This window comes from Trichechus manatus, unplaced genomic scaffold (assembly GCF_000243295.1).
Source record: "Trichechus manatus latirostris isolate Lorelei unplaced genomic scaffold, TriManLat1.0 scaffold00355, whole genome shotgun sequence".
Classification (NCBI taxonomy): Eukaryota; Metazoa; Chordata; class Mammalia; order Sirenia; family Trichechidae; genus Trichechus; species Trichechus manatus.
The window spans coordinates 444,520-468,453 of record NW_004444291.1 but is presented as its reverse complement, the minus strand read 5'-3'; the positions used below and the strand labels follow the sequence as shown (position 1 = coordinate 468,453).

At 41.8% G+C, this 23,934-nt stretch overlaps 1 protein-coding gene across 1 annotated transcript in view; it reads left to right on the top strand.

Moving 5' to 3' along the window:
- Positions 1–23,934, top strand: part of ACO1 (aconitase 1) — a 72,174-nt gene that overhangs the window by 11,460 nt on the left and 36,780 nt on the right. Inside the window, exon 2 of the mRNA XM_004390934.2 lies at positions 23,537–23,655. Within this exon, the coding sequence (XP_004390991.1) occupies positions 23,559–23,655 (97 nt within the window). The 5' untranslated portion in view covers positions 23,537–23,558. The remainder of the gene's footprint in view (positions 1–23,536; positions 23,656–23,934) is intronic.

Genomic DNA, 23,934 nt, shown 5'->3' with positions numbered 1-23,934 from the left:
ACTCCATTTGGTGTTCGGCTGAGTTCTTTATCTCTTCATTTGATGTTCTAGGGTTTCAGGATTGTTGATTCTCTGTTTGGCTTAGTTTTTTGGATCTTTGTTGTGGAGGGGCAGCGTGGTGCTTCTGCCTAGACCGCCATCTTGCCGGAGTCTTTTTGTTGTTTTTTAATACGTCAAAGGAAAAAAATTATCCAACTCTGCTCTCCCTTTTGTGCCTCCAAAGAGTCTCTCACATTCTGGTGGAGCAGCTTGGATGCTGTGGTCAGTGCTTTAGAAATGTTGTAAGCACACAAGCATCTGTGTCTGTTGTTGCTCAGTCCACAGATGGGAGAAGGGAATAGGATCTAACCTCTGAGCACCTGCAGTGTTCCAGGCCATGCTTGCTCTTCGTGTACTTACTATGTGTCCAGTCTGTGCAGGGCACAAGGGAAAGTAGTGAGCACAAATGGATGCAGCCCCTGTCTCTCTGGAACTTATAACCTAGTAGTTTACGTAACTTGGTTAATTGAGGTGTTCTACTGTCAGAATGTTTACATGAGAACATGAGACATGTTGCTGTGTGCAGAACAATACCCCCTACCAGAAGTGTGCTTCAGAAGCATGTACTGAGAAAGACAGAGTCCCAGTCTGTGAAGACAATGATAAAAACCAACAGTTTATTTGGCGCTTACCACATGCCTGGCAAGGAACTTTCCCTTCTTTCCTCGACTCCTCCTTTTATAAAAGAAGTAACTCCCTGTAGGGCAGCTGAACTCTGTACAGGAAAATGATCCCAAGCCTGGATCCAGTGTCTGGGATTGCCTTGAGTAAGACACTTTCTCTCTCTGGGCCTCAGTGTCTTGTCTTTAAAATGAGGGGTTGGGCTGTTTGTCACAGGTGTCCCAAGGAGGCAGTGGTTTGCTGGAGCCAATTTACACTGGCATTTGTATGCATCTCTTACCTAGCTCTGTGTTCAGTGACACCACATTTTTTAGCTTGAAGTAAGTCATGGAAGTATTTACACCATGGAAATCAGCAAATGCTACAAACCAAGGCTTTTTCTCCCCTGAGAGCAAGTGGTTAAACATTTGCCAGCATGACATTGCTGCTGTCAGGGCCAAGATGCTTTTTGTTTGTTTGTGTTTTAATAGAAAAAGAACTCTTTAGCTTGAGTGAAGACACTGGATATGGGGTGTGTTGTGGATTTAGTTTTGTTCTCTCAAAATATGTGTTAGAATCCTAATCCCTATACCTGTAGATTTAATCCCATTTGGGAATAGGGATCTCTTTGTTATGTTAGTGAGTTCATATCAGTGTAGGATGTGTCCTAAACCTCATTACTTCTGAGTTATAAAAAGAGCAGATTAGACACAGAGACAAGTAGGTACAAATGGGAGTAAGACAGATGCCATGTGGAGATCTAGGAACCAATGAACGTTGGGACTGCAGAAGCTGAAAGAGACAAGGTTCTTCCCCCAGAGCTGACACAGAAAGAGCCTTCCTCTCTATCCAGTACCATGAATTTGGACTTCTAGCCTTCTAAACTTTAAATCCACCCACTAGTGGCATTTGTGGAGCCCTGGTGGCACAGTGGTTAAGAGCTCAGCTGCTAACCAAAAAGGTCAGCAGTTTGACTCCACCATCTACTCCTTGCATACCCTACGGGGCAGTTCTACTCTGTCCTATAGGTTCACTGTGAGTCGGAATTGACTCGATGGTAATGGATTTGTTGGCATTTGTGTTGTAGCAGCACTAGGAACCTAAGACAGGGTGTGTGATTCCAAAAAAAAACCAAACCCATTGTCGTTGAGTCAATTCCAACTCATAGAGACCGTATAGGACAGAGTAGAACTGCCCCATAGGGTTTCCAAGTAGCAGTTGGTGGATTTGAACTGCTGACCTTTTTGGTTAGCAGCCAAGCTTTTAACCACTAGGCCACCAGGGCTTTGATAGGGAGAAGATGGTCTATTTTCACTGTTCCCTGGAACATGGGTCAACAAACTTTTTTTATGTAAAGGGCCATATAGTAAATATATTAGGCTGTGCAGGCCACAGTCTCTGTTGCAGCTACTTGGCTCTGCTGTTGTAATGAGAAAGCAGACAATATGCAAATGAATGGACCTGACTTTGTTCCAGTAAGACTTATTTATAAAAACAGGCACTAGGCGGTAGTTCACAGACCCTGTCCTAGTATATCAGAACAGGAGCTTCAAGGAAGTAGTTTCATGGAAAAGTAAATTCTTAAGGATTTTATGCATAAATACCAGGAACTGTGTATCCAAGAGAGATACAGCTGAAAGTAGCAACTGCAAAGGATTTGAAATCAATTGTAGAAGGATCCATGGTCCTTCTTAAAGGAAGGCCAGGTATGTTCAAGTTTTCAGGACACAGACATAGAGGATGAATAGGAATCTTTATTCCCAGCTCCGTTTCTGGAGCCATCGCAGACATTATGCTGGACCTGCAGTTTAACCCACTGTGTGAATTTTGGATGTTTTTATGCAAAAACCGGCAATGTCTCTTAACAGCCCTCCTGATTCCAAAGGCAGGGATAAAGGAAATGTTTTTTGTTTTTGTTTTTTTAAAAAGGAGGAAAATCATCACTATATGTGTATATATTATACATGTGTGATATATAAAAAAGAAGAGCAAACCCACTGCCATCAAGATGATTCTGACTCATAGCAACTCTATTGGACAGAGAAGAACTGCCCCATAGGGTTTCCAAGGCTATAAATCTTTATGGAAGCAGACTGCCACACCTTTCTCCCGCAGAACACTTGGTAGGTTCTAACCACTGACCTTTTGGTTAGCAGCTGCGCGCTTTAACCACTGTGCCACCAGGGATACGTATATGTATATGTATATTTGTGTATCTGTATAAGTTGTGTGCATGTGTGGTTATACATACCGTGAATGTTAGAATAGCCTTATAAATGTTTGGAAGATAGATGTACCAAAAGGTTAACAGTAGCCACCTCTGGGCAGTGGAATGGAGTGGAAGGAAGGCAGAGAACCTTTACTTGTTACTTTTTGTAATACTGTATGTCTTCCTATCCTGCAACATTCATGTGTTGCTTTTATAATTTAAGAACAAAGAAAACCAGAGAGTAAAAACCAACAAACAACCTACACTTTTATAAGGTAGAGTTGATTTCTAATTAAGAATGTAGCAACTCCCCCACCCCTCCCCAATAAAACAAATGATCATATCGCAGTTCTGAACTAGTATATATGATACTTTAATGAGCTGCCATCATCGAGTGCATTCTGACTCTTGGCAACTCTATGTGTGTCAGAGGAGAACTGTGTTCCCTAGGGTTTCCAGTGGCTGATTTTTCATAAGTAGATCACCAGGCCTTTCTTCCAAGGTGCCTCCGGGTGAACTCAAACCTCCAATCTTTCAGTCAGCAGCCGAGTATGTTAACCATTGGCACCCTCCAGGCACTCCACCAGTATACATTAACTTGAAATAATATTGAGAAAGAGAGCCCTCTCAAGTCAAAACATTTTGTTAAGCACTATTAACATTTGCCCTAAGCCCTGTGAAAGGTTAGAAGTACCAGATCAGAATGTTTTTTAATGGACTATTATGCAGCCCATAAGCTGGTGTTATAAAACACTGTTTCATGATATGTCATGAAGTACTATTTTAAAATTAAAATACATGTTACACAAGAGTATTTACCTGCGATCCTATTTTTATGAGGAGAAAGCATGTGTATATGTGTATGAGTGTGCACATGTATGGACAAAGACAGGATACAGGTTTCCTCCACTATCCGAAAGTAGAGTGTTCCTATGAAACCTTTCATAAGCCAAAATGGCATAAAGCGAAGAAGCAATTACCATTAATTTGTATGGGACATTTTTTGTGCATTCCCAAACCCAAAAAATCACCCACCAAATAACGCATAAAGCCAAAAATAACATTAATACATAGTAAAAGCAGAAATACTCAAAATAAATTGAGATAAAGCACAGATGCTCACTGACACATTTCAAAGCTATGGCAGCTTGTTTCTGAGATACTGAGTGTAGTTCCTGGGGAAGAAGCTTGGCAATGCCACTCTTGTTGCTTGGGGTGCATGCTACCTCTATAAAGGCTCCCTGCAAAACAAACGCTGAATACTATTTCCGCTTTTTGCCTTTTTTTGTAAAAGCAGAAATCCTCTTCAGATTTCTTTCAGTTATCGGAACAGTTACTAATGTAGGTCTTTCATAAAAGCAAAGTGGCGTAAAGAGAACTTTTTGAAAAGTGGAAATACCTGTATGCTGAAACATTGAGACGTTTTCCCTTGGTGGTGGGATACAGTTGACTTTTAAATTTTCTTCACTTTGTGTTTATCGATATTTTCTACCATGAACAAACATTACATTTGATCTGACCAGTTATTTTTTACACATAATACATTAAGATGTATTTATACACAATACATTAAGGATGCATTGGTGAAAAACAAGTCTCCAGGAATTGACAGAATACCAACTGAGATGTTTCAACAAATGGATGCAACGCTGAAGTGCTTACTCGTCTATGCCAAGAAATTTGGAAGATGGCTACCTGGACAACCGACTGGAAGACATTTATATTTGTGCCCGTTCCAAAGGTGATCCAACGGAGTGTGGAAATTATCAAACAATATCATTAATAGGGTCGCTATGAGTCAGAATCGACTTGAGGGTAATGGGTTTGTTTGTTTGTTTTTTAATCATTAACTACACACACAAGTAAAATTTTGCTGAAGATCATTCAAAAACAGTTGCAGCAGTACCTCGACAGGGAACTGCCAGAAAGTCAAGCCAGATTCAGAAAAGGATATCATTTTGGATATCATTTTGGAGCAAGGTATATCATTGCTGATGTCAGATGGATCTTGACTGAAAGCAGAGAATACCAGAAAGATGTTTACCTGTGTTTTATTGACTCTGCAAAGGCATTCAACTGTGTGGATCATAACAAATTATGGGCAACATTGCGAAGAATGGGAATTTCGGGATCCTTAATTGTGCTTATGAGGAACCTGTACACAGACCAAGAGGCAGTTGTTTGACCAGAACAAGATTTTAAATCTGTGTGGTTTAAAATCAGAAAAGGTGTGTGTCAGGGTTGTACTTACTCAGTCTGCTTGCTGAGCAGATAATCTGAGAAGCTGGACTGTATGAAGAAGAACACGGCATCAGAATTGGAGGAAGACTCATTAACAACCTGCGATACGCAGATGACACAACCTTCCTTGCTGAAAATGAAGAAGACTTGAAGCACTTACTGATGAAGATCAAAGACTACAGCCTTCAGTATGGATTACACCTCAACATGAAGAAAACAAAATTCCTTACAAGTGGAACAATAAATAACATTATGATAAATGGAGAAAAGGTTGAAGTTGTCAAGGATTTCATTTTACTTGATCCACAATCAGCGTCCATGGAAGCAACAGTCAAGAAATCAAAAGACATATTGCCTTGGGCAAATCTGCTGCAAAAGACCTCTTTAAAGTGTTGAACAGCAAAGATGTCACTTTGAGGACTAAGGTGCGCCTGACCCAAACTAGTATTTTCAGTTGCCTCATATGCATGCGAAAGCTGGACAGTGAGTAAGGAAGACCGAAGAAGAATTGGTGTATTTGAATTATGATGTTGGCTAAGAATATACCATGAATATACCATGGACTGTCAGAAGAACGAACAAGTCTGTCTTGGAAGAAGTACAGCCAAAATGCTCCTTAGAAGTGAGGATGGTGAGACTTTGTGTCACGTGCTTTGAACATGTTATCAGGAGGGACCAGTCCCTGGAGAAGGACATCATGCTTGGTAAAGTAGAGGGTCAGTGAAAAAGAGGAAGACCTCAATGAGATGGATTAACACAGTAGTGCATGACCAGGCGGTTTTTTGTTCTGTTGTGCATAGGGTCACTATGAGTTGGAACCAACTCAATGGTACCTAACAACAACAGCATCATTAAGGGTAGAGTTGCCATCATATGCCTTTGACCGATTTAACACTAACTTGCCGGTGTCTGAGCCTGCTACTTCAGAGACTAGTGAAGAGTGTGAGGCATAGGGGAACTGAAAACAGCATGCCCACAGAGTCTTAGTCACATTGTGCTGATCTACTTCCCCTGTGGAATCTGTCCCGACCTGGTGCCCTTCCCCCTCCCTCCAGTTGACCCAGGGGTTGGAAAGTTCTTCATGGGCTTAACACCATCATCTGAGAAGCCATCAGCTGACCAGCTCCCTACATCAACCAGCCTTCATTTCTTTTTTAGCTATTTTTTAATGGAAAATTTCAAACATACAAAGAAGTGGAGAGAATATATACCTCCAACTTCAAGAATTATGAACATTTGGCCCATCTTATTTCATATATACCTTTCCTCTGCTCCACTTTTTTTCACCTCTGCCAGCAGTTGGTATCTTCGTTTTCAACTGTATAAATTAACTACAAACTATTCTTTGCTGTATCTTTTTAGGAACAAGCACATACTGTCTGCTGTAGCAAAAATCTTCGAACTGTTTAACTCTCCCATCATGGGGCAGTGGTGGTTCAGTGGTAGAATTCTAGCCTTCCATGCAGGTGACCTCAGGTTGATTCCCAGCCAATGCATATCATGCACAGCCACCACCTATCTGTCAGTGGAAGCTTCTGTGTTGCTGTGATGCTGAACAGGTTTCAGTGGAGATTTCAGACTAAGACATACTAAGAAGAAAGGCCTAGTGATCTACTTTGAAAATCAGCCAATGAAAACCCTGTGGATCACAATGGTCTGATCAGCAACCGATCATGGGGATGGCGCAGAACCAAAGCACAGTTTTTGATCCGTTGTGCATGGGGTCCCCATGAGTCTGGGGCCAACTCCATGGCAGCTAACAACAACAACCTTCACATCAGCCAGACTGAACTGCTGAATGGCCCTTGAGAGCTTCCTATGTTATCTTGCTTCTTTACTTTTGCATTTGCTCAGCTTTACCTCTGCCTGAGAGACTAGATCATTTTCTCTCTTTCCTTTTCTCATTTTGCCTCTTCTGTGAAAGACCTTTCTCAATTCCCTCAGTTTAGGTGTCTCTTCCTTTTTACCTTTCTTATGAGCCTTATCATGTTATAGTAACTTGTGTGCTTATCTTACTCCCCTTGTTAGACTGTAATCTTCCTATAAACAAGAAATGCTTTCCTTATTTTCCTTTCTCCTGTGGCACTTAGCAATGGTTAATGCGAAGAAGGTGTTCAAGAAATAAATGCTAAATTGATTTGAATTGATCAAGTTCATTGAACAAAATTTCTTAAAAGAAATCCATCACATTAAAAGAAAAAAATTTGGCATACTGTCGAAGAACTAGAATATTTACTCTCATCTGCTTGGGGTTGAAAAGATTTTAAAGAATTGACTTACTACAAAAAGAGTCTTCATTTTGAGCCAGTATAAATATAATCTTTTTTCATTTTTCACATATATATGTCTGGAGCCTTTAAGTCATCTCTGATTTTAGAATTTTTTTTTTTTTAGGAATAAGATCAGTAAAAAATAAAACCAAACTGTATTGGAGCACTTTCATGGGGTAAGCGTGATTTTGACTATATTTTTAAGTATTCATTGTGTTTTAAAATACAGATTTAAATCTTCAGTTAAAGAAATAGGCTACATCTAGAGCCAACCATATCCCTTAAAGTGAGTTGATACCAGTCTCATAAAGGTAGCTCAAAGGTATAGGGTTTCCAGTGTACACTGTGCTTTCCCATATTGCCTCATTTAATAATCACAGCAGCCCTTGTGAGCCAGGCAGAGCAGTGTAGTGCAGGTATTGTTGCCTTAAATCTGCAAAGAATTAAACTGAAGTTTAGGGAGATAGAATCTTGTCTGTGGCAGTAAGTGGCAGAGTCTGATCTTAAGTGTAGATTGGAAACCAAAGGGCTTTGGGCTTAGATGTGAAGAACCTGCAAAGTATGAAATCACCTTTCTAAACAGTATGTGTCTTTGGCAGACAGAACAGGTCCTTGAGGTAAGTATGGACGCCTCAATGCCATTGAACTACTAGAACAGTATCACATTCTGAAACCACTGTTTCTCTCACACATGTTGTCAAAAGTTAATCCACCTTCCGTTGAACCCACAAGGTGTGTGCATGAGTGCTGGTGTTTCTCTCTCATTCTCTTTTCTTGACCTAAGGAAAACTCTGGGCAAGCCCATATTTGGATAGTGTGACTTGCGTGGGCCATTGCTCAAACAGACATGTGTAGAGCACTTAATTATTCATTATTCTCATCATCCTTTTTAGGAACGCTATTGTAAAATTACAAAGAAAGGTACAGGCTGTACCATAGTTCATGAAGAAGCTGCCTCGATGTCAGAAAGTGTCCTCCTACATGATCACCAGGTTTGAAGTTTTGGTTGAGAAGAGGAGAGGTGAATAAACCGTTGCCAGCAGTCTGCTATGTGCAAGAGCTTTGCAAGGGTAGACATACTGAAAGCACAGCTCTGTGTTAATGGTGGGATCAAGACCAGCCTTGGGACTGGCTTTAAGGATGTTATGTTTTATAAAACCCTTAGTTGCTCAGATCAAGAATCAGTCACATTTTAAGTGCTGTTGATGCCTACACTATTCATATCAACCCGTCCTTTAGAAGTTGCCTATCATTCAAATTTTGCCAAAGTTTAGGATATTTTTAGCAAAATTGAGGTTATCTACCTAGGTATTGTCTAGTCCTCAGTGAGCCCTGGTTGCACAGTGGTTAAGTGCTCAGCTGCTAATTGAAAGGTCAGCGGTTCAAAGCCACCAGCCACTGGGTAGGGGGGAGTGTGGCAGTCTGCTTCTGTAAAGATTGCTGCCTTGGAAACGCTACGGGGCACTTCTACTCTGTCCTACAGGTTCGTTATGAGTCAGAATCGACTCAACGGCACACAGCCACCACTGCTACCTAGTCCTCACATGTATCTTAGAGTTTGAAGACTATTTTAAAGTAAGATTTAATTTTTTAAATCCATTTGATTAATTTGGATCTTTGTATGTGGGATGATTATAAAATGATACCACTTTTGCAGCCTGGTGCAAATAAGAGTCGGCATTGGCATTAGGCCTGGATTTGACTCTCAGCTTGTCCACTTACCAGCCTGAGACCCTCTGCTCCTCAGTCTTCTCACCTGTAAAATGAGATTGTGATGGCTTTGTCACAGAGTTGCTAAGACATCGTATTAGACTACGTGAGTGAGGTGCCTGGCATCCCCACCCCCGCCGACACACACTTCTCCTAGACACTTAGTACATTTCTCCGGACTACAATGCTTATGGAGTGATATAACACTCAGGGCATGATGTCTGCTGCTGTTCTTTTGAACTTCTGTCCCAAGTCAGAGCTCCTAAGCTCCAGGCCCACATATGCAGCTGTCCACTGGACATCTTCATCCCAAATTCAGCATGTCTGAAAACTGATGTCCTGGTTCCCATCTTAGCCAGTGGCTCTACCAGTTTGCCCAAGTGAGAAACCCAGGAGCTATCCTAGACCTCTCTTTCTTCCTGACCCACCCCATCTCATGCAATATTTCATTGTTTCGAACCTAGTCCATTCTTCTTAACTGTCCCTAGGATCCTTCCCCTTCTGGACCTTCTCATTGCCACTGCCCTTTTTCCCACTTGATTACTGTAATAGCCCCATCCCCTGCCTCCCTGACATCAGTCTAGCCTCCTCCGGTCAGTCCTCCACACCACTACCAGAGTGATCTATGAGAAGCAAAGCTGGCCCTGAAGATCCCAGACTGGAATCCTTTAATGGCGCCTCCTTGTCTTCAGGATAAATGCAAAGCATCAGGGAGTTTCATAATGATCTGGACCCTGCCCCATCTCTTTTTATCTCTTCTTACCCTCCCCAGCATGGACCCTATGCTTCATCCACATGGGACTACTTGTGGCACCCACAGTGTCATAATTCTTGCCTTCCCATGTGCTGTTTTCTCTTCCCAGAATATTCTTTCACTGACTCCCTCCCTGTGTAATTCTGAAAGGCTTGTCTCTGGAGGCTTCCCCGACCCTCCCATGCTCGGTTAGGTCTTCTGCCTTGTTGCTTCCTTATCACCCTCCATCCACTGCTGCTATAGCATGGATTACATGGTATTGTGATTGTCTCCTGACCAGTCTCCATCCCCAGTCTGTAAGTAACTAGAGGAGGATGGGGGACTTTTATCCGTTTATCCCAGTGGTCCATAAATGTCAGATGTATTAATGAATCCGTGTCAGTCCCTTCTCTTAGATGATCCAGAGTGGCTCAGAAATAGATATGTCATGATGTAATGCTATTATACTACTTGTCACATCTTTGACCCAGTGAAATGGCAGGGGCATATAGAAGCCATGCTATTGTGTGGGTCACTGAGGTGAGACTAGGGCATAGTTGCTTAAGAGCTGGGCTTTAGAGTCTCACAGACTCGAGTTTGAGTGTCAGTTCCCCACTCAACGCCTGCAGTCTGGCTTCATAAATCTAGCTCCTAACCACCCTGCTATACTGCTCTGGGAAAAGAACGTGCTGGTCAGAAAATAGGAGCATCTGGTCCTCCTGGCAGTTGTGTTTCTTAAGGAAAATCAGTAAATATGTAGGCTTATATATCAAGCTTGTAGGAACTTTATTAGCATGAGTCAGTCTGAATCCAAGCAGTTCTGAGACCCAGTGAGATCAAGTCCATGAGGTGGGTGGGGGTCGATGGCCTTAAAAGCTTGGTGAATTCATAGAGATAAATGCTGCCCTGTAAGACCTCTTGCAGCCAGACATCTAGCCTTTGGTTGTAACACCCTTTCTTTCTAATTCCTAAAGTTTGAGCTAAATAGAAGTTCGTTACCACAGATCTACAGAATGAGTTCAAGAGCTTGAGGAAATAACGCAGCTTTCTTAAGAAAGGGAGGCAGGTAGAGCTGCTTATAACACTTTTTTAAAATGCAGATGCCTGCTCTCTCCTCACTCTCCTTCCTTCCTAGACTTAGACGCAGTAGGACTTGGTTAGGGTCTTTGCGGGTGTCATATTTGAAGCCCTACTGGTGACCCTGGGGAACTGCAGGGTAAGGTACCCGCATTCCAAGAAGGGCTAAGGACTGACCTTAGTGAGGGGAGGATGAGGTCAGTAGCAGAGGGCTGCTTAGGATACTTGGTTCTGAGGGGTACCTGGCCTTGCTTCTTACTTTACTTTCTGGACAAATGTTTTTTGACCCCATGGTGACCTTCTTTTCTCAGCTCACCTCCAGTACTGTAAATTCTGAAGTTCACCAAGACTTTGTGAAACTCTGCTTGTATTAGCCCAACAGTGACACCAAAAAATGAGCACTGTTATTTCTGTTCTTTTGAATCTGCGCACTGCTGTTAATTTTAAATGAACTTGAAGGATGTGTTAGGTGAGTGTTTGTCCTTTGGGAAGAGTAGGTGACGTTGTGCTCAGTCTTGGCCAGTGAGCCTAGAGCTGGGGGAGCTTAAAGATCAGGGGTGGCTCGTCGGACCTTGCTGTGGCCTGGCCCCAGCCCCCCAAATCCTCACTGGGTTTTCAGCAGTGGTACACATCTGCCAAGTGAGTCATGAACATTTTTATGATACATCCTGAAAATTTCCAGTGTTACTTAATAATTAAGTTCAGGAAAGCAGAAGAGTTAGATTTCAGGAAGTAGGTACTTTTTAAATGAATCTAGTATTTTTATATAATGAGTTAATTTTGTATCAAACTTTAACAAATTCTGACACTGGAAATCTATCATTTAAGCCAGGTATAGAGGTAGGAGAATACTCTTAATTTGTCTTTATTCAAAACCCCCAGGAGTCCCTGGGTGGCACAGACGATTAAGTGCTCAACTACTAACCAAAAGGCTGGCATTTTAAACCCAACCAAAAGTGCCTCAGGACGTCTTGGGTCTTAAAAGCTTGCAAGTGGCCATCTAAGATGCAGCAAGTGGTCCCAACCACTTGGAGTAAAGGAGAATGAAGAACACCAAAGACACAAGGAAAGTATTGGCCCAAGAGACAGAATGGGCCACATAAACCAAAGACTTCATCAGCCTGAGACCAGAAGAACTAGATGGTGCCCGGCTACCATCAATGAAGGTCCTGACAGGGAACACAACAGAGAGTCCCTGATGTAGCAGTAGAACGATGGGATGCAGAACTCAAATTCTAGTAAGAAGACCAGACTTCATGGTCTGACCAAGACTGGAGGCACCCCGGAAAGCATGGCCCCGGTCTCTCCATCGCCCTAGAACTAAAACAGTTTCTGAGGCTAACTCTTCAGACAGGGATTGGACTGGACTGTGGGACATGAAGTGATACTTGTGAAGAATGTGCCTCTTAGACAAGCAGATACAAGAGACCAAAGGGACGGCTTCTGTCCAGAGGTGAGAGGGGAAGGCAGAGAGAGTTAGGCGCTGGTTGAATGTTCATGCGGAATCAGGGGCAGAGGGGAGGAGTGTGCTGTTGCAGAATGGGGTGAGCGGTTGGGGTCTCATAACAATATATGTTAAAAATAAAAAATTTAAAAAAAAGTGCCACAGGAGAAACGCCCGGTGATCTACTATTGAAAGGTCACAACCTTGAAAACCCTGTGAAGCACAGTTCTATTCTGCAACTCATGGGGTCACCATGAGTTGGAATTTACTCAGTGGCAACTGGTTTGATGTTCTGTTTTTTTATCCAAAGCCCCTACAGTAAGTGGCCTACAAAGCCCTCATGGGGTCTGGCCTCTGCCACTCCCCCACTCCTCTCCTCCTTTTCTGCTGTTACTCACCCCGTTATGACTTCCTTGCCCTTCTTCACACCTAACTAATGTGCCCCTACCTCAGGGCCTTTGCACTTATTCTTATCACTCCCCTAGATTACACGTAGCTTGTTCCATCACTTCCTCCAAGGCTCTGCTCAAGCACCATGTCAGTGAGGTCTTCCATGATCACCCTACACTCCCCACAGCTCCTGTTCTCCCTACTACCCTCACCCTGGCTTAACCACAAAACTGGTCACTGTCTAACATTCTGTGTGTATATTTATTTAGTTGTTTAGAGTCTGTATCCCTCCCCTAAAATGAAAGCACCTTGAAGACAGGGACTTTGTCAGTTTTGGTCACTACTGTGTCCCCAGTGCCTAAAAGAGTTCCTGCCACTTATCAGACACTTCCTAAAAATATTTGTTGAATGAATTAACGAATCATAGAATTTTTCACTTAAATTGGACTTTTAAGATCATCAACCAGCCTTATTCTACTGATTGGAAAACTGAGGCACAGAAAGATGATAGGCTTACTCAGAAAGAAATTTATTTAAAAATAACTGTTCACCCAACCCATTGCCATTGAGTTGATTCCAACTCATAGCGACCCTATAGGACAGAGTAGAGCTGCCCCATAGGGTTTCCAAGGAGCAGTTGGTGGATTTGAACTGCCGACCGTTTGGTTAGCAGCTGAGCTCTTAACCGCTGTGCCACCAGGGCTCCAAAAATAACTGGTACAGCTTTTTAAAAAAAATCTAGCAATAGATATGGAACGTTCTTGTCAGCTGTCTCTGAATGGGACGGAAGAACTAGTGAAAACAGACCGATGATTTAAAAATTTAACTGCAGTAGACTTTTGCGAGTTACTCCGTGATCACAAAGCCTTCTGATATAGAAGGCAGAGTCTCACTCATCATTCTATCTTACAGTGCACCTTCCATATAATTAGTGCTCGAGGAAAATGTATTGGTGGATTTGATTGTATTGTTATAAAACTATTTCTTCTTTCACGACCCACCTTCTGCACCACTCTTTTTTTTTTTAATTTCGTATTCTCCCAAAAATGGGCAATTACTTTGTGCTTCTTTAACTTACAAGTGTCAAATTTAAGAGTTTTTGTTGTTGTTGTTTCTTTAAAATAACTTTTATGAACAGCTAGGAGGATCAAATAGGTGACCTGGTCTTGGGGGAGAATTCAGAGATATTTAGTTAGTCCAGATGTAGCCACATCAAATAAAGCAAAGAACTAATATTCTAGCTCTCTGCTTTGTGAAGGAACCGAGTTGACACGCCATGGTGATTTTGCTGCCTGAATCGTTCTGACCTTGGGGTCGTTTATACTTACGTAGACATCCTTGGAATCTCACTTTTAACAAAAAGTTGTTTATAAGCAGCATGATGTTTAGATACACAACCGTCAGTTTTGAGGTCGGACCAATTAATTTCTCCTGAAATGGAAAAAAAAAATGAAGCCTAGCTAATTTTAATAGTGAACTGAAATAAACCCTAGAAACACAGTGACCTTTGACATTGGAGTTGAAAGTCATGGAAACTCAGGATGAATGTATTTAGAAAGGTATGAGAAGAGAGGTAGAGAGGTGGGTACAAACCACATGAAAGTAGAGAGGAAAGCTCTTTCTGTTGTTTGCACAGATTACAAAAAACATCCACTCTTTGTGTCTTTAGATATCCCAGATAAATGATCGGGAGGATGTGTTGTGTGTACTTTAGACCACACAGCAGTCAGTGATTCTCAGTTAATCACCAGGAAGCTCTTTCAAACAATATAAGCTCCCCTGGAAGCTGATATGCAACCTCACCCCCACCACCACCAAAAAGGAGGAAGGACCACCACCCAGACTGTATTCTCCCCACCCCATTCCTGACAGGAGTTCTACTGTACAGGGTTACTCCTCTTCTCCGCCCCTGCCCTGTCCTGTCCTGTGTTTGGTTGTAGTGCTTTAATATCTATGCCTCTGCCCCTCTCATAAGGCAACCTAAGGGGATTCAACTCTAACAAGAGAAGCAGCTAAGTCATAAATCTATGTACTCCAGAGGCTGGATCGACCCATAAGAGAGGAATCTTATTTTATCTCATCATTGGCATTGAACTAAGGATAGCTGTCTATTCCAAGCATCTCTACAAATCTGGCTGTGATGATAAGCATATCATGTGCTTTCCCTCTTGGATGCTAATGCCAATATTGAGTCATTTGCTGGGTGTTTAGTGTGAGACGATTTTCTAGAAAGAGTATTGGCTTAGCAGTGTACTGCCCATACACTCTGCTCATGCTCCCCCATGAAACCCATTGGCAGGACTGCTGCCTGGGCTTGGAGGTTCAGTCAAAGGTTACAGATACCAAAGCTTACTGCCCTACTTACTTGCTGTAACCAGCTGGGCTTACAATGCACCCAAGCCTGGGGACAAATTGTACAATCAATTTTAGGGCTGCCTGTCATTTGACAGCAACACGTTTGGGTTTTTTTGTTTTTTGTCATCTATATAAAGGGAAATCTTGCAGACTGCAAGTCTCAAGACCGTATTAGGGCCAAAGGCAGTCCCAGCCTCTCCAGGGTTAGAGGGCTGAGTCTCTCACATTCATAGCTCAGTCAAGTCCCTACAGAGTTGAGAACATTTGGTCACCAGAGGCTATCTTAGTGTCATTCAGTTTGGCCTGTCTGGCAGACAGGCAGTTTACAAAAGAAGAAATTCAGATGTCTGATGAACAGTTGGAAAAATATTTAACTTCACTATCTATTAAATAAATGCCAACATTGGTTTTTTTATCTCTCAACTTGGCAAAAGGTTAAAAAAAAAAAGGATGAATGGATGGGTGGGTGGGTGGATGGGGGGATGCTGCCTGGTGTGGACACTTCCATTCACTGCTGTAGAAAAGAGTGATAAAATTGGGATAGCCTTTCCCAGGGCAACCTTTGGGGGCCCGTCTAGGGGATGTCACAAAATGAAGATACGCACATCCTTCCACGTAGCTGTCCTACTTCTAGGAACTGAAAGCTAGAGGTTTATTTTAAGGAGATGATTGTGGCCCTACTCCAAGATGTATGTCCAACCAAGGGTTGCAGCATTGTTTGAATGGTAATACTTGGAAACAACCTAAGTATTTTAAAAATAATAAAAGTTTAAGCAAATTGTTACATATCTGTATGATAGATTTTTTTATAATTTATTTTTTGTTTTTGTTGGTGAGAATATGCACAGAACATACACCAGTTCAGTAATTCCTACATGTACAGTGACATTGATTACATTCTTCAAGCTGTTACATTCTCATCCTCCTTTTCCGAATTGTTCCTCCCCCATTAACATAAACTCACTGCCCCCTAAGTTTTCTGTCTAATCTTTCAAGTTGCTGTTGTCAGTTTGATCCATATAGGTAGTTCTTAAAAGAACACAATGCTCAATGTATTATAGATTTTTATGCTGTTGTTAAAAATGATGTAAAATATTATGATTAATTTATAAAGATATTTGTGGTCTATTGCTGAGTGAAGAAACTGTTAACAACAAAGCAATGTGAAGTTTAATCCATTTTTTAAAAAAAATCCAAATATATTTAAATGTCATGTTAAATGAAATTTCAGACCGTGAAATTACAGATGACTTATACTACTTCTTTTTGTTAACCTGCATTTTTTAGTTTTTCTACAATGAGCGTCAATTTCATAGGGTAATGTTTTTAAGGTTATCACTACCCAAGAAAGTAGTTTCAGCAACCGGGTGGGTATCCTGCTGGCATTAGAGGGGGAGGAAAAGAAGCTAGGGAGGCCTGCCAGGGGATCCATCCAGGTTGGACTAGTATTCTTTTTTTTTTTTTTTTTTTTTAATTGTTATAGTTTAAGTGATAGTTTACAATTCAAGTTAGTCTCTCAAACAAAAATTTATACATACATTGTTATGTGACCCTAATTGCTCTCCCCATACTGTGACAGAACACTCCTCCTTTCCACCCCTGATTCCCCATGTCCATTCAGCCAGCTCCTAACCCTCTCTGCCTTCCCATCTCATCTCTGGTCAGAAGCTGCCCGTTTAGTCTCTTATATCTACTTGAGCTAAGAGGCACACTCCTCAGGAGTATCACTTTACGTCCCACAGTCCAGTCCAATCCCTGTCTGAAGAGTTGGCCTCGGAAATTGTTTCAGTTCTGGGCTGATAGAGAATCCAGGGGCCGTGCTTTCCGGGGTACCTCCAGTCTCAGTCAGACCGTGAAGTCTGGTCTTCTTACTAGAATTTGAGTTCTGCACCCCGCCTTTCTCCTGCTCCATCAAGGACTCTCTGTTGTGTTCCTTGTCAGGGCAGTCATTGGTGGTAGCTGGGCACCATCTAGTTCTTCTGGTCTCAGGCTGATGAAGTCTCTGATTTATGTGGCCCTTTCTGTCTCTTGGGCTTGGACTAGTATTCTTGACCTGCATGAAATATGGGGTTGTCCATCTAAAGGTAAATACAAACCATTCGGGGGTTCTCTTCAGAACCGTTTCACTCCATTGGTGGGTGATGAAGGACATACTTTGGAAAGCAAGATGGGCTTATCTAAAGTAAAATTTACTTGTAAATAAATCCTCATCAGACAGCATTAAAGAAAGAATTGCATATTAGAGTCATAGGAATGTTATATGAACTGTTCTATATTCCTATCAAAGGGCATTGCTGAAGATGTGTATCAAGTTTTCATTTTATAGAGATGCTATCTCTTCCTATATGAAATACCCTCCATTGGTATTTATGTACAAATTTAAAATAACTGCTCCAATTTTTTTAAAGTAAGCAATATATGAATGCATGCTTTTTGAAAATAGAACCTGGATAATGCGGAGGTATATAACATGAAAAGATAAAGTTCTCCTTTATACAACTTATTCTTCTACTTAGAGATAACATTAACTTTATTCTAGAGCTTTCTTTTTGTATGCATTTTTATAGACACTTGAGTGTGTGTGCATGAATGAATATTTACTCAATCTTGAAGCTATTTCATCTTAAATTGAATTGTAGTATACAATTCTGCAACTTTTTAATTTCATTTATATCACTTAAGGTGTGTCTTTGCTCACATGTCTTATGTTGAACCTGAGTAAAGAATTATATATTTTGTATTTATATTGATAAAATTGATTTACATTTACTCCTCTGCCTCTCTTGGAATAAACAGGTCACCCAGCGCAGATTGTCAAAAACTTAACCTTGTTTCCCCAAAGTTTAGCTGTAAGTCAGTTCTCTGGAATTCTGAACCACATGGGAGGTTCAGTAAATTATTATAGAACTACACAAAAGCGCCGAAACATTGTGATACAATTAGTATACTTTTTTCAACTCTCCCTAAGAAGAATTTTAGACTACCCCCTTGCCCTTGGGAGATTTGCTTTTCATTGAGGGGAAAATCAGTCACATTTTCTTCCAGGTTTACCACTGACAAGTCATGTGACCCTAGCAAGTTGCTTTCTTTTCAGGGCCCTCTATTTCCTCATCAGGAGAATGCTAAACTCATTGCAACTCATAGTGAGCCTATAGGACCAAGTGGAACTGCCCCATAGGGTTTCCAAGGCTGTAATCTTTACGGAAGCAGACTGCTACATCTTTCTTCTGCAGAGCAGCTGGGGGTTTCAAACCGCTGACCTTATGGTTAGCAGCTGAGCGCTTCATCACTTCGCCACCAGGACCCCTTTATGGGGATGCCACAAGATCTCTAAGGTTCTGTACAGAAAACACCACATTCTCTGATTGGTCTCACTGCCTCCTTGGCATCTAAGATCAAGGTGTCTCTAGGGGAGGGCGTGGTGATGGGTTAAAGCCAATATGCACAGGTGAAGGTGCCGCTCCAAGTCACTTGCACAAGTCCTAAATTGAGGCCAAAGGTAAGTTGGCAGCAAGGCTGGACGTGATTGGGCAGAATCCCAGCTCTGCACTCCCTCCCCACCTTTTCACCAGAAACATAACTCACTGTTGTCTTACCTCAGATCTGCCTGCCTGGGCCTAATAGTATTTTTTAGTGATTTCCTTTAAAAATCTGGTCTTTGGAACTCCCTCCCCCACCTTGCACAAAATGTATTTTGGGAATCATGGCATTTTACAAGCCACCCAGCTGGTATTTCAGGATGAATGGCTTTGGAACCAGTTAGCTTTGAAAGTCACTTTTCTCTACCAAATACTTATCTTGACGTGCAGACTGTAAGCTAGGGGTAGTGAAGGGTTTCAGATACAGTGCAGGCATCTCTTTTTTGATTCCTGTATAAGAACTGTGCATGTGTCTTACTTGATTCAGTGGCCAGGGGCAAATGTTGAGCAGTTCTAAGTTGTCTGAAAGCAAGGGTTCAGGAAGGACAAATAAAGTTCTGGACGATTGCCCCAACCTCACTGCTTAAAAGCCATCATTTCCTGTTCTTTCCTCTCTCTTTTTTTTTTTCATTCCCCCACCCCCCCCCCCCGCTTTTTTTTTCTTTTTGTCTTTTTTCCTCTGCCTCCATTGCAGTATCATCTCATTCTGTGGAACAGGAAAGGCAGCAACCTGAACATATTGCCATCTGTGTTAACCTTTTCACCTTCCAAAAAAGAAAAAAAGTATGATAACATTCCACCCACTCCCCCAGAAAAATCCACCTTTACTCTCTGTATTTCTTCATCCCTCTTTTTTTATTAGTATTATATGAAGATAAGATAAAGCAGAGGGACAAGGGGCAGGAACAGAAGCAGGTGGGTGGGGGGTGGGAGACAAGAAAAGAAAGGAATTGAAACAATGGGGTCTATGCTTTTCGTGGCTATCAGAAGTAGGCAGGGCTCCTTGGCCAGTTGCTGGAGTTCCTAGAGGAAACCCTAGTACTGGGGTAGTATTGGAGTCTGCAGGGCTGGTGGTAGTACTTGAAGTTTGGGGATGAGGTGGGATTCTGGCTAGAGTAAGGCAGATCAGGTAGCAGTCACAATTTCTAGATTCTCCTGTGGATATGGACTCCTTCCCAAGCCAAGATCTTGCCTCTCACAGCCTCCTTGGAATGTGGTTGTTTTGGCCTTCTCTTGGAGTCACTAACACTGGAGACTTCTGCAAGGAGATTTGGGAGAAGAGAGATAGTATGAGTGGAATCCTTGAAGTGGCTCTGATTTCCAGAGCGCCCCAGGCATGTGTGGAGGGTTGTTTCCCAAATTTCCAAGCCAAACCAGTTTGTGTTGTGCAAACACACTGCTATTGGTATCTCCTACCTGTGGCTTGGTAACAAGTGGCAGGGAACATGGGATATTGCCTGACCCAGGCCTAGGTGCTGAGTGACCCAGAAAAAATAGACAGCTTCAAGCATTCAAGAACTGAATCTCTTGTGGGAGGCGTTCTTAGGCCCCGGACTCTCCTATGGCTCTCTCCAGCTCTTGGGAGTTGGTTAGTGGCCTCCAGCCAGCATCAGCTTCAAAGCAGGAGTCACTGCACCTGGAGAGGCAAACACATTGTGGGCAGTGAGAAGAGCCAAGGTTCAAAACCTAGCTCTGCCTCTTACTAGATTATGCCCTTGGGAAAGTTTTTCCATCCCTCTGAGCTGTAGTTTCCTCAACTGTAAAATTGGAATAATGATATGCTTTATTTTTAGAGATGTTACAGGGATTAAAAAAAGTGTAAAGCCCTTGGTTTGTGCTGGTACTTCAAAAGCAGTAACTGCTTACTTTCTCCCCTAACTTTCGCAAGTACAATTTGCATCTCCTTCTGCATACAAGCTACCATGTTTCTTACTAAATAGTGCATTTATAGGTTTTTCCTCTTTAACAGATGCATCCTGACTTCCTCCTGATTTAGTGGGAATTTATTACAAATCCCTTGCCTTTGTGTGGCACTTCATCTTATATATACTCTCTCCTCAAAAACTAAAGCCATAGTCTTACCTCCCCAAGCAGTCCTAATACCTTTCAGCCATCCACACCTGGACTAAGTTTGATTTCTTCTTCCCCTTAGTTATTCTTCATTTGTTCAGTAACCATTTTCTCTGAATTTTGCCTCTTCAGTTTTTAATCCATCCACCCCTTGCATTTCCATTTTTACCCAGCTGCCTGCCCAGGCTACCTCTCATCTCCATCATTTTGGCGATTTCCTAACTGGAGCTCACTCCCTCCAGTCTGACACATCTGCCAGATAGAGTTGCCACACAGGTTGCAGACTGGTGGCCCTCTGGTCAAATAGGGCCCACAGGTGTGTTTGCTTTGTCCATCATGCTGCAGATCCACACTGTAATTTAGAAAAATTAAATTAGTTGCCAACATTTGTAAATTAAGAGATTTCATATAAACATCCAGATCGTTAGCCTCACTTGACAAATTGGACGAGCTATCAACACTGGGCCGGCACTTCTGCATGCAGCTCTCTGCTGCTGCCCCCTTAGATGGCCACATATTCCCCAGCTGCCTGTAAAGCCTGCTTCGTTGGCGTTTAAGTTCCCTTCTTGAGCCCTAGAGGCAGTTAGCGTGTGATTTTGGGTTAGAATATATCCCTCCTTTTTCTCTTGCCTTACATGCTGCCTCCTGCATTAAGTATAAGCTCCTCTCCTGGCATTCCAGCGTCCAGCAGTGACTGCTCAACTAAGCGTGTGTTAGAATCACTGAGGAGGTTAAGGATGGTGATTCCTGTCCCCCCCCCCCCAACCAGTCTACCCTGATTCAGTAGTTCAGGGGTGGGACTCAGGAATGTACATTTACAAGATCCCCAGGTAATTCTAATGCACATGATCTACGGTACAGACTTTCATAAACACAGTTAGACGGTAGGTTTCAGCACCCTTTCTAGTCTTTCCTTAGTTTCAGCTCCAGAAATCCTAGAGAAGGAGTTTGATTGGTCCAGGTTGGATCAGATACTTTCACACCACCACCACTACCACCAAATGGCAACTCCTAAAAAATTCATGTGGAGTAAGGAAGAGAGGCAGTTCCTAGCGAAGAGGTGCTGGGTAGGCAACTTCTCTGTCTCTGTCCTGTCACGTGCCTCTTAATAGGTGCCTGTGACTTGTCCTATAGCCTCCTGCACTGGTAACTCCAGGAAGGCAGGGCTGCTTGTTAACCAACTGCCTTCCCCCAAAACTACCTAGTACTGGACTTTGGACAGAATAGATGTACAAATACCTTATTTCTTTTAAGCGTTTAGCTAGTTTTCTTTTTAAATTATATGTATACACAATTAAAAATGCAAACACCCAAAAGGATATACGACGAAAATTAAGACTTCCTCCCAGTTCCAACTTCTAGACTCCTGTCCCTCTTAAAGGAACTACAGACGAACTACTACTAGTCCCCTTTGTGTCCTTGATGAAGATAAGGACATACCCATAGAGATACGGCTATGTCTTTATACCTCCATGAAGAGCAGTTTACTATTCATGGTGCATCTTCTCTTTTTAAAGTAATATATCATATTGATCATTCCATATTATCCCATAAATATGTTGAATAAATATTATTTACTCATAAAAACCTTTGGATTAAGCAGAAGAAAAATAACTATTCTTAACATGTTAATATTTTTAACACGTTTATCTTAAAATTAAGAATATTGGAGTATTGATCAAATAAAGGATTTTTGCCCAAGAGGTAGGACCAGACACCAAGCCCTCTGACTGCCATCCAGTGTGTTCTGCTGTAAGTGGTGTAGTTACTTAGAAATCGCTGTTTATCTTTGTGGTGAAGGCCAGGAATAGTATACCTTATTTACTACACGTAATCCATGAAAATAAGGAGCCCTGGTGGCCCAGTGATTAAGAGTTCGGCTGCTATCCAAAAGGTCAGTGGTTCGAACCCACCAGCCACTCCACGGGAGAAAGATGTGGCAGCCTACTTCCATAAAGATAATAGTCTTAGAAACCCTATCGGTTAGTTCTGCTCCGTCCTATAGGGTCGCTATGAGTTGGAATCAACTAAACAGCAATGGGTTTTTTGTTTTTGTTTTTAATTCATGAAAAGTTTCATAAGAAGTTTTTCTCAGAATAGGGTAGAAAATACCCTCCAAATGTGTCTGGGGAGTTTGGACCTTTATGCCACCACAGTGTACTTTAAAGATTCCCTGCTGTCAACACTCTGTTGCCACTGTATGCAAAAATGAACCAGGAAGGCGTCTGGTGTACAAGTTTATTAAAAATGTCACAGAGACTCTTATAACAGGAAATTCATAGGGTGTTACCAGAAAACGGCTGCTCTAAAGTCCCCACTTCCAAAGTTCAAGTTTAGTACAATTGCATAATGTCACCTGCTATGGACTTCTTATCTCCTGCCAAGCAAGACATGAGCCTAGCTTGGAGGTCTTTTCATATATTCAGGATTTACATGCAATACATCCTTCGTTTCTCTTCTACATCTAAATCAGCCAGTGAAAAACCTATGGATCACAACAGTCTGATCCACAAACCATCACGGAAATGGCACAGAACAGGGCAGCGTTTTGTTCTGTTGTGCATGGGGCCTCCATGAGTCATGGTCGACTCAACGGCAGCTAACAACAACAGCAACATCTTATCAGTGGAAGATGTTGGGAAGTTGTAGAAATAAGGGAAAAGAAGTTTAGAATTTTATACTCTCTTGAGAGGCAAATGCAAGCTTTCACAGTAGCTTCACAGAAGCCCATTTTATTTGCCAAGAATATTAATTCTTGTGTTGATTTGTACCCTCCCTTCCCCCTACTTTGGAAAGATAACAAGTGATTTCTTTAAGTAAATGTTTAAGTGAATAAATTTATATCCAGACACAAAGTTTAAGTGAATTAAGATTTAAGTGAATCTTTAAGTGAATAATTGCTAAAGAGGACAAGTGCTTACCACTATAAATGAGGTTCAGCTTTGAAAGTAGAAATTGAATTTCTTCTTTTCTCTTTAGGGACACGTGACCATCAGTAATCATGAGCAACCCATTCATAAACATTGCTGAGCCATTGGATCCTGCACAACCAGGAAAGAAATTCTTCAATTTGAATAAATTGGAGGACTCAAGATATGGTAGGTGCATGACTCCATGATGTAATTGCCTCTGACATCAACTTGGAATCTCATTTGCGTTGTAATTAAGCTATGTAATTAATTAGCTTCTAGGGGAGATGAAAGAGTGACTAGAAACAGGGTTTTTGTTTGAAGACAGAGCACAGGCTTGGAAATCAGGAGACCTGGTTTTTGATCTATGCCAGAGAACAGCTGAATGTTTGTGGATTAAGCATATAAACACAAATTGACATACATATCTTTCTTACATTGCTCATTTTTTTTTTTTTAATATTTTAT